Source organism: Sander vitreus, chromosome 4, assembly GCF_031162955.1.
Source record: "Sander vitreus isolate 19-12246 chromosome 4, sanVit1, whole genome shotgun sequence".
Classification (NCBI taxonomy): domain Eukaryota; kingdom Metazoa; phylum Chordata; class Actinopteri; order Perciformes; family Percidae; genus Sander; species Sander vitreus.
In genome coordinates this window covers 31978463-31989739 of record NC_135858.1, presented here as the reverse complement: position 1 = coordinate 31989739, position 11277 = coordinate 31978463, and the positions used below count along the sequence as shown (strand labels likewise).

At 45.4% G+C, this 11277-nt stretch overlaps 1 protein-coding gene across 1 annotated transcript; it reads right to left on the bottom strand.

Moving 5' to 3' along the window:
* On the bottom strand, positions 1-9896 carry LOC144516122 (CCN family member 5-like). Its single transcript, XM_078247324.1, has 5 exons — positions 9840-9896; positions 8289-8505; positions 6525-6773; positions 5756-5988; positions 1-507 (listed from the first exon to the last, which is right to left on the bottom strand). Exons 1-5 carry the CDS (start codon positions 9894-9896, stop codon positions 220-222), a joined length of 1044 nt encoding a protein of 347 aa, XP_078103450.1. The 3' UTR covers positions 1-219.
* Between the last annotated feature and the right edge of the window lie 1381 nt (positions 9897-11277).

Below are 11277 nucleotides of genomic sequence, written 5' to 3'. Positions count from 1 at the left end.
GCTTGTTTTAACTCTGGATACAGATTACTGCATACATCTTAGTACATACTTTTGAATGTGAGTGCCCATTTTGCTGGATACTCTATTCTCAATAGCTATTGGCCAATGTCAAGTATCCCATCCTGATTGTAATATTTCCATAATTTTTAAACACTGGCTCAACTATCATGTGTATACGTTTGGTCACTTTCCTCACAGATGGGACCTGCCTATGCATGCTCACAGCCATGGCAGGACACTCCGGGCAGCTGTGGCTGGGGACGGGCGGCAGTTAGAGATGCTGCAGGAGCAGGACTCAATCATCATCACCTGCTGCTGGCTTAGACCGCCCTGGGGGCAACGGAAAAGCATCCGCACTGTCCTGGTGTGTGAGGGGCTGCAGCAGCGTCCCTCTGGACAGGTCAAGGCACAGAACCTGGGACGGTAGGCTCGGGTGCTCCAGCAGCCCTGTTGTTCCAGCTGAATGGACACAGGTGAACTGTAGCTGCTCTCGCACACCCCCGAACCCTGAAATACACAGGGACAGGCAAAACTGTAGTAAGTACGGAGTTACTCTTGTTACATGTCCAGTGATGTGTAGTCATTTGTAGGTTGGTGCATGTTTTAATATCCACGGGACCACGATTATCTTCGGTTATGGCACATTTGTAACATAAAATATAATGTGTTGGTAAGGATGCAGTATTCTACAATGTCACTTTTCATTATTGTAATAAGTCTAGGCCTGTAACAATTGTCTAATCGCAATTTTTTTTACATAATCGCCATTTTTTTTGTTTAACCGTAATTAATTGCTAACATTAGCTAAGGTCCTAAGGGGAATTGTCAGTTTTATGTTCATTTAAGAAATAAATACAATGTTTTATGATAATAAAGAGGCGTGGTTTACTTCATAGGCCGTGTACTTGTGTTAATACATTATCTGGGGCACATATATAGTGATATAACCAAAAGATTCATTCAAAACTTTAAGCATTCTCTATGGGCCCATCTTCACATGAGGGCCCTGGGTACTTTACTTGAGGTTATGGATATTATTCATGACACCATAATATAAGCATTTGATGATTAAATCAAACTTCATGACAGGTTCAAATTGTTTCACTTTACTTGAGGTCAAGGAAAAATATTCATGACACAATTATAATGCTCTCATGACAGCCAATGTAAAAACTAACCTCTTAATGAATTTTAATGTAATGTTAACATATAAAGCTAAATAGTTTATTAAAGTTTGATAATTGACATATTTATGAAGGTTATGTTGTCTAGGTTAATGTCAAGTTGTCATAACACAGAGATTGTTGTCTTCGCTAAAGTCAAGTTGTTATGACAAGACATCTCGGACAATGCTGACTTTGCATTAAAAGTCTCATAATTTCCCGAATGACACTTAATGAACACAGTCATGAACACTCAAAATGACTCCTTCATGTTCATGACAGATGTCATGTCATAATAATGACAGTGTCATGTCAGTCTTATTCAAAAAATCCTATGAAAAAATCGAGGAAGGGATGAAGTGACCCTGCCCGGAGGAAGCCCGGGGCCCCCGTCTGGAGCCAGGCCCAGATGGAGGGCTCGTCAGCGAGCGTCTGGTGGCCGGGTTTGCCACGGAGCCCGGTCGGGCACAGCCCGAAAAAGCTACGTGGCGGACATCCCTCCATCCCATGGGCCCACCACCTGTGGGAGGAACCGCTGGGGTCGGGTGCGCTGCCACATGGGTGGCAGTGAAGGTCAGGGGCCTCGACGGACCAGACCCGGGCAGCAGAGGCTGGCTCTGGGGACGTGGAATGTCACCTCTCTGTGGGGGAAGGAGCCGGAACTTGTGCGGGAGGTGGAGCGCTACCGGTTAGATCTGGTGGGGCTTACCTCTACGCACAGTCTTGGTTCTGGAACCATACTCCTGGATAGGGGGTTGGACTCTTTTCTTCTCCGGAGTTGCCCAGGGTGTGAGGCGCCGGGCGGGTGTGGGGATACTCACAAGCCCCCGGCTGAGCGCCGCTACGTTGGAGTTTAACCCGGTGGACGAGAGGGTCGCCTCCCTACGCCTGCGGGTTGTGGGGGAAAAACTCTGACTGTTGTTTGTGCATATGCACCAAACAAGAGTTCAGAGTATTCGGCCTTCTTGGAGACCTTGAGTGGAGTCCTGTATGGGGCTCCAGTCGGGGACTCCATAGTTCTGCTGGGGGGACTTCAACGCGCACGTGGGTAATGATGGAGACACATGGAGAGGCGTGATTGGGAGGAACGGCCTCCCTGATCTAAACCAGAGTGGTTGTTTGTTGTTGGACTTCTGTGCTAGTCATGGATTGTCTATAACGAACACCATGTTCGAACATAGGGATGCTCATAAGTGTACTTGGTACCAGAGCACCCTAGGCCAAAGGTCAATGATCGATTTTATAATCGTTTCATCTGATCTGAGGCCATATGTTTTGGACACTCGGGTGAAGAGAGGGGCGGAGCTGTCAACCGATCACCATCTGGTGGTGAGTTGGGTCAGGGGGTGGGGGAAGACTCTGGACAGACCTGGTAAGCCCAAACGGGTAGTGCGGGTAAATTGGGAACGTCTGGAGGAGGCCCCTGTCCGACAGACTTTCAACTCACACCTCCGGCGGAGCTTTTCGTGCATCCCTGTGGAGGCTGGGGGCATTGAACCTGAGTGGACGATGTTCAAAGTTTCCATTGCTGAAGCTGCGGTGAGGAGCTGTGGTCTTAGGGTCTTAGGTGCCTCAAGGGGCGGTAACCCACGAACACCGTGGTGGACACCGGTGGTCAGGGAAGCCGTCCGACTGAAGAAGGAGTCTTTCCGGGATATGTTATCCCAGACGACTCCGGAGGCAGTTGCAAGGTACCGAAGGGCCCGAAGGGGCTGCAGCCTCTGCCGTGAAAGAGGCAAAGCAGCGTGTGTGGGAGAAGTTCGGAGAAGACATGGAGAAGGACTTTCGGTCGGCACCAAGGTGCTTCTGGAAAACCGTTCGCCACCTCAGGAGGGGGAAGCGGGGAACCATCCAAGCTGTGTACAGTAAGGATGGGGACGCTGTTGACCTCAACTGAGGAGGTAATAGGGCGGTGGAAGGAGCACTTTGAGGAACTCCTAAATCCGACTAATCGCCCTCTATGGTAGAGGCAGAGCTGGAGGATGAGGGGGGGATTGGCATCAATTTCCCTGGTGGAGGTTGCTGAGGTAGTTAAACAACTCCACAGTGGCAAAGCCCCAGGAATTGATGAGATCCGTCCAGAAATGCTTAAAGCTCTGGGTGTGGAGGGGTTGTCTTGGTTGACACGCCTCTTCAACATTGCGTGGAAGTCTGGGACGGTGCCTGAGGAGTGGCAGACCGGGGTGGTGGTTCCCCTTTTTTAAAAAAGGGGGGGACCAGAGGGTGTGTGCCAATTACAGGGGTATCACACTTCTCAGCCTCCCGGTAAAGTCTACTCCAAGGTGCTGGAAAGGAGGGTTCGGTCGATAGTCGAATCTCAGGTTGAAGAGGAACAATGCGGATTCCGTCCCTGGTCGTGGAACAACGGACCAGATCTTTACTCGCAAGGATCCTGGAGGGAGCCTGGGAGTATGCCCAACCAGTCTACATGTGTTTTGTGGATCTGGAGAAGGCGTATGACCGGGTGCCCCGGGAGATACTGTGGGAGGTGCTGCGGGAGTACAGGGTGAGGGGGTCCCTTCTCAGGGCCATCCAATCTCTGTACGACCAAAGCGAGAGCTGTGTCCGGGTTCTCGGCAGTAAGTCGGACTCGTTTCAGGTGAGAGTTGGCCTCCGCCAGGGCTGCGCTTGTCACCAATCCTGTTTGTAGTATTTATGGACAGGATATCGAGGCGTAGTCGGGGTGGAGAGGGGTTGCAGTTCGGTGGGCTGGGGATCTCATCGCTGCTTTTTGCAGATGATGTGGTCCTGATGGCATCATCGGCCTGTGACCTTCAGCACTCACTGGATCGGTTCGCAGCCGAGTGTGAAGCGGCTGGGATGAGGATCAGCACCTCTAAATCGGAGGCCATGGTTCTCAGCAGGAAACCGATGGAGTGCCTTCTCCAGGTAGGGAATGAGTCCTTACCCCAAGTGAAGGAGTTCAAGTACCTTGGGGTCTTGTTCGCGAGTGAGGGGACAATGGAGCGGGAGATTGGTCGGAGAATCGGCACAGCAGGTGCGGTATTACATTCAATTTATCGCACCGTTAGACGAAAAGAGAGCTGAGCCAGAAGGCAAAGCTCTCAATCTACCGGTCAGTTTTTTGTTCCTACCCTCACCTATGGTCATGAAGGCTGGGTCATGACCGAAAGAACAAGATCCAGGGTACAAGCGGCCGAAATGGGTTTCCTCAGGAGGGTAGCTGGCGTCTCCCTTAGAGATAGGGTGAGAAGCTCAGTTATCCGTGAGGAGCTCGGAGTAGAGCCGCTGCTCCTTTGCGCCGAAAGGGAGCCAGTTGAGGTGGTTCGGGCATCTGGTAAGGATGCCCCCTGGGCGCCTCCCTAGGGAGGTGTTCCAGGCACGTCCAGCTGGGAGGAGGCCTCGGGGGAGACCCAGGACTAGGTGGAGGGATTATATCTCTAACCTGGCCTGGGAACGCCTCGGGATCCCCCCAGTCGGAGCTGGTTAATGTGGCCCGGGAAAGGGAAGTTTGGGGTCCCCTGCTGGAGCTGCTACCCCGCGAGCCGACCCCGGATAAGCGGATGAAGATGGATGGAAGATGGATGGATGTCAGTCTTATGAACACCCCCATTCAAATAAAGTGTTACCAATTTTTTTTTTTCTGAAAAAGCCACAGTATAAGTCAAAATTTACTTTAAGATGCTTCTTCAGGTTGGAGGTGGAGTAATTTGGACGCTGAAAGGAGGTTGGTTGCTGGCAAGCAGAGTTATATTTTGTTCTCCCTTCTCTTTCTTTAATGTGAAATGTTGTTTGAATTTTCAAGATAGAAACACATTCCTGCCCTGGCTCTGTTGTGCCGGTTCAAACTCCATTGTGACTGATCACGCAAATAGCGAATTTTTTCGTTTTCATATTGGGGGAAATGCATGGAGTTGCCTTAATTTATTTAGAGAGTGAATAAACTCGTGAAAATAAAGTAACGCCATGTAATCCATTGATTTCAACAATGTAACTGTATTCTAAATACCAACTATTTCAATTGTAACTGTAACGGAATACAGTTACTCATAATTTGTATTCTGAATACGTGACGCCGGTACATGTATTCAGTTACTCCCCAACACTGGTGGCCGTAGTAGTTATGATGGGAACAAGGCAGGAAGTAGGTGACGAAGTATAAGAGCACCAAACTCCACATAAGGAGACAGGTTGGGGTGGTGGATAGGTCAAACAAACACTCACTGAAAATAAAAATGAACAGAAAATTTGAGAATATAACTTTGCAAAACAAACAGAATTACGTCACATTCTATGTCACAGGCGCAATTACGTCATGTTGTTTTAAACCGCAACAGTTACATTTACATATGAGGATGGAAAACGCTCCTGTGATCGCATTTACTGCCATCGCTAGGGGCACTAATTTATCAAACGCTCCTGAGGGTAGGAATAAACGACCTATGTGGTCGGTTGGAGGACTTGTTGATTATAGCAGATAGTTATTGAGTCTTTTAGATACAGTACTTTACCGTATTTCCAGTACATCACCAAAAGCATTTGTAAATGATATACCGTACATGTTCTTGGATGGAAATGTACTTGTATTTACATGTATGTATTTGATCACTGGAACTGTGACTGGAACTGACCGGCTGCAGTCTTGGGAGCCCCAGCTGCAGACTCTGGCACGGTCTGATCTGGCACAGTCTGGTCTCTGTCTGCAGGCGACAAGCCCAGTTCCTGTTTGTGGTGCGGGTGGAGACACCTGGGCCACAGCTGTGGGAGCAGGGGCTCCAGTCTGAGGTCCACACGATACAGTTGGAGATCGAGCCAAGCGACGGGCCGGACAGCCCACCCCCGTAGTCCTGACGCGTATGCTCTACTGGAAAGATACACCGAAGGGGAATTTATTTGCTGTGTGCAACAAGCTGAAAGTTGTTTGAAGTGGACAGCTTTGATGAGAGCTCATGAGCCAGAATATTTTGCACATATGTAGTCTGAAATGTTGTAAACTGCTGCTCGAGCGAGGTCAGTTTGCTAAAAATAGTGCTTGCAGGTGTTTCCCACAGATGTTTGATCTTCTTGACACCTCTTTGGTATTGAAATCTGTTTATTTCTTCACAACCCAACCTGAAACATTCTGATAGTTGACTGTGGGTCCATGTGTCCAATGTGTTTAAAAGCAGATTTGAATGCCTCACAGGAAATAGCTGAAAATCACCCAATCCGCTGTTTTTCTCAAGAGCTGGTGGGGACGGGACGCAAATGGCTCTGCAGTCTTCAAAGTAGTTATAGGCTATTTGATGCTTTTACTCTTTCATATGAGTGCCAGCCAGACTTGTTGCAGTTATGATTCTAATAATCTAACTACTGTTGAAATATGTTTCAAGCTGTCTTTTCGATCACCAAACCCATTACCTGCTGATGGATTTGAAGAAATGCTGTTGTCCAGGCCATCACACACCCACTCTTTGCAGCAGCGCCCTGGGAGTCGCACCAGCTGAGGGCTGGAGCACTTCTCAGTGGGCCTCTGCAGATCATTGCTGCACATGGGCACGCAGGTCACCCCTCCCCCCAGGCAGTGGCAGAGCTGGGCACAGGAAAGTTGAAATACCTGTCCCTCCTCCAGCCTCCGGTCATTTATCTCACAGCCCAGCTCGTTCCGACCTGATGGCAGCAAAGGGAGGAAGGAGAGGAGGGAATGTTATGCGGGTGAAAGTGCCACGCTACATCACTTGTAGAATGCATAGAGCTATGTGAAACATGTGCAGACAAATAACGTGCAGGAAACATATTGTTATCCAGTCATTACTGTTAGAACATTAGCAGAATGTCTTTAATAACTGAAAACAGGAGAAACAGTCACCTGCTTAAAAATGCAGAACAGGATGCAGCAGAATTGATTACATAATGTACTAAAGGATATGCGGCTTATTCTTATCATGATGAATAACATCATTATTAGTCACAGTAGGAGTGGCAGCAGTTACAGTAAATAGCCTAGTGATAGCAGTGGTTGATTAGTAGTAGCATAGTAGTTGCAGTATAGTGGGCAACATCAGTACTGTCAGTAGTAGTAGCAACATTATTGGTAGCACACTAACATACTACTTGTAGGCTAAGGCCCAGGCACAATTTGGCCAATCAATGTGAGAGCACCTGAATCTTCAAGAGGCTCATGTAGCACAGGTGTGCCGGCTTCATTCTTTCTCCTGTGCACATGCTTCCTTGGTTAGCCAAATAAAGTATTTGTGTTTTAATAAGGGTTACTTGATTGTTAGGGTAATATAGGGGAATTGTATTTGTATGAAAATGTTGAACTTGCTGGATTTTTATACAAAAGATTTGAATTACAAATGTGGGTCTGCCAACAATTTGTTGTTTCTTTTGTAAAGGGTCATTACAGTGGCAATGTACAATAATGTCTCTAATGTTACACTGTGTTTAACTGTGGTTGGACTGAAATTAGCATGTGCTGTGTTCAATTCACATTTGTTGACAGTCATTTTACATTGTATTACCTTATGATTTAGTAGTGCGAGTATAGTGCTAAATTGGGATTTTATCTCATCTTAGTGAGATGTGATATCGCAGCTCGTGTTGACCTCTGGTCACAGTACCGGCTGGTGCAGTGGGACTTCGCCTGTTGATTAATGGTGATATCATTTAAAGTTTGCTGTGGCCCTGGTAGTAGTTTTTTTCTGTTGGGAGGGGGGGGGGGTTATCTTGTGTGTAGTTTTGATTATCCACAGATAGCATACTTTCAGTGCATCGGCCTGCTGACAGGTGCATCATGTTTTATTATTTTATGACCCTGAGTTCTTATTGTAATAAACCAGTCTGTTATGGCACTTTGACCCACAGTGTTGGCTTGGTTAAAGTGTGCCTATATTTATATCAAGACTTAGTCTTTCATTACATTATTCAAAGATATTCAATTTCCTCTTATGTAAGACTCAGAAAAGCAGCAATTTCTCACATTTTAGAACCTCTGAATGTTTGGAATTTTTGCTTGAAAAATGACTTAAACTATTAAGTTAAGTTACTACTATAGCAACTGTTTCTATAGTAGTAATTAGCATAGCAGTAGCATAGCAGTTTCAGTTTTGTCAGTAATAGAAGTAGTACTTGTAGCTCTAATCCAAACTAATCTGTTTCAGCTTGTGTGTAATCTGTTCGCACCGACACATCGTCCCGGCCCTCCAGGGAAGCTGGCGCTGTAGTCGCAGTGCAGCCCTCGGTGGCTGTCACAGGGCAGCCGGTCGGTGCAGGCCTCGCCCTCCTGCCTAGCACATGCCTGGCAGCATCCGCAGCTGTCTAACATCAGAGGAACACCAACAGGGCAGCGTGGCATGCTGGGCGGGCACTGACATGTCCCAGTACACTGTTGGCACCACGTCTGCAGTGAGAATTACAAGATACAGCTGCTGTTTATACTGTTGTTCAGTAGCTTGTTGAACTTCTGCAGCTAATATCTGGCTTTACTGGTAGTACAATAATTGTTTAGTGCTTGAGTGGGTTTGGCACTCACACATGTTATGTAAAGGTAATCCACACACTGTGGATTCTCACTGGAACTGCTTTCTACTGAAGAAACAGCTCCAGTTACTACGGCATTGTTTCTGAAAAGACAAAATGCTGTTGACTTTTTCAGCTCACACACAACTCTTTTATATTTAGTGAATTTGGGTGAACTGACCCTTAAATTGATAAATCTTGTCTCTGCATGCTATACTGATGATCTACTGTAGAAGTCAGTCTGAATCATCTGTATTCCTAATGTAGATCTACACACAGGTTCATACATATGACAAAAGGTAGGTTGTTAAAGAGTCATGCTCAAAATAAATTAATATTCACTCATACTGATTCGTGATTCAACTAATGTTGTTTAATTGGAATAGAACAAAAAGCTATTTTCATAGAGAATGGAGTTTAGCATTCTGCACATGTTGATCAAGCTGCAGAACTTCAAGGCGGACTTCTAATTTTAAATTACAATATGTGTCAGAGCCCAGAATGTTTTCGAGGGACAGCCCCATGTAAAACCATTTTGTGTTACTTCAGCTATCATATTAACATATCAGATATTTCCAATATGACAATTTCCTTTGACAACCGGAAAGGTTGAGAACTAAACTATATGTGACTGACAGTCAAACAATCTGTCTGCGTGATCACTGACGCTGCCTTCTCCTTGCTGATTAGAAGAACTTTGAACCTGTTTAACCATAAGACAATTTGTCATCAAGCATAACACATTTGACAAAACATCTTCTGGTCACACATATCAGAAGCAAAACATCAATTAAAACATAATGTATGCCCCTACATACTTTCAAATAACATAAATTAAATACATACATTATTTATATGTTCAGTACAGAGGCAGCCGTTTTAAGGAAACTAGACTAAAACTGCTGTAGTAAATAGCTACTGCTGTGATTCCCCTCATGGTATGAGGATTAATGGCAGACCTTTGCTTTGTATTGCTGCCTCCAACACTTGTCATCTATGTCATTATGGAAACAACAGGGACACCCCCATCCAACCATCATCGTGATAAGATGAAAGCAAGCATTCACACACCACAGTTCACCATGCCACCATGCAGAGAACTGAGATTTTGTGACAAAATCTTCAAGTGATTCCATTAACTGACAGGACTACTTTTGTGGTTAACAATTATTTTACAGAAAGGATATAAATATGTTTAATTTTGGCAGGTCATACCTGAGTGATGATACACAACAGCAAAGAGCAAACCAGCTGGGTGTCTCTTCTGTCCATCTTCCTCACCTCTGCTTCTGTGTTCCTCCCTTTGTCCACTCTCCCTCCCTTCTTCTCCTCCTCTGGAGAAGTGTACATGTATTTATTAAAGCTGCCAACCTCCATTCATTTATATAGTCTAGGTTCTGATGTCACAGGCATGGACTGCAAAGTGAATAGTTACTGGAGAAGAATAAAAACTCCCAGGCCTCTCTCATCTCATCTCCACATTTCTACAGCAACCCTTTTCCACTGACAGACAGCTATTCCCTGGATGCTCTTTGCCTGCAATATGCTGCTGAAAGGTGCTTAGTTAGCCAACAGTTTTGAGGTGGCCCTTGCCCATTTACACATCCAGTAGATACGAAGCAACATCAGCATTCATTTTGTGTTGTGTTTGTGTCCAGTATTAACTCTCCTTTCAGATATGCTTTGGTTTAATTCCTTAGGAAAATATCTGGTTGTTTAGCTGCTAAATGCTCCACTGTCTAACCTTGTTGTTTGGTGTGGGCAGGTAGTGTAGTGGGTTTATCAGATTTTATTTTTATTTTTTTTTGCTATTTCAAAATATTTATATTAACAATGGATCAGATGTCGGTCATAGCAACAAACCCACAGAGAATTATCACTACCAAGGCTTCAATAAGCCCTTTTTCTGTTCAGCAGCAAACAGCAGACAGATATAAGGTTAGCCTCTAGCTGGTGAACATAGTGGAGATACTTAGCAGCTAAAGAGACAGATATTTCTGGTACAGACCATAACAAAGCTAAAAAGAGAGTGAATATTAGACTTACATTTGTTCACCAGAAACATGGCTACAATGAATGCTAATGTTGCTCCATGTCTACTGGATGGGTAGCCTCGCTTTGCTAGACCATCCTCCACACGATTCGAAGGAGGATGGAGGATGGGTAACTTGACATGTTAGTCATATCAACTTGGCATGGTGATAATATGGTGATGCACTGCCAATTTATTTCAGTGTCAGAATTGTATGATCTGGTAGTGTCCACTAACAAGTAATTTTGGACACAGCTTATGTGTTTACAGCCTTCTCCTTAAAGAAAAAGGCTCAATCTGAGCAAACAATTTCACATTACGCATTTCACATTACACCACATTTCATTCAGTGTTAATCAACACTATTTATTGCAGATTTAATTCAGGTCCATTGTGTGTGTGTGTGTGTGTGTGTGTGTGTGTGTGTGTGTGTGTGTGTGTGTGTGTGTGTGTGTGTGTGTGTGTAGGCCAACTACATGTCATGTTTGCAGCTCCAAAGAATACCTACATAGAACTGGCAGAAACACTCATGGGTATTTGTCTCCGCCTAGTGGTTGGTATAGATTTGAAATACACTGATGATGAGCAGCACTTCTTTCAGTACTGTATTTTCTACACAAG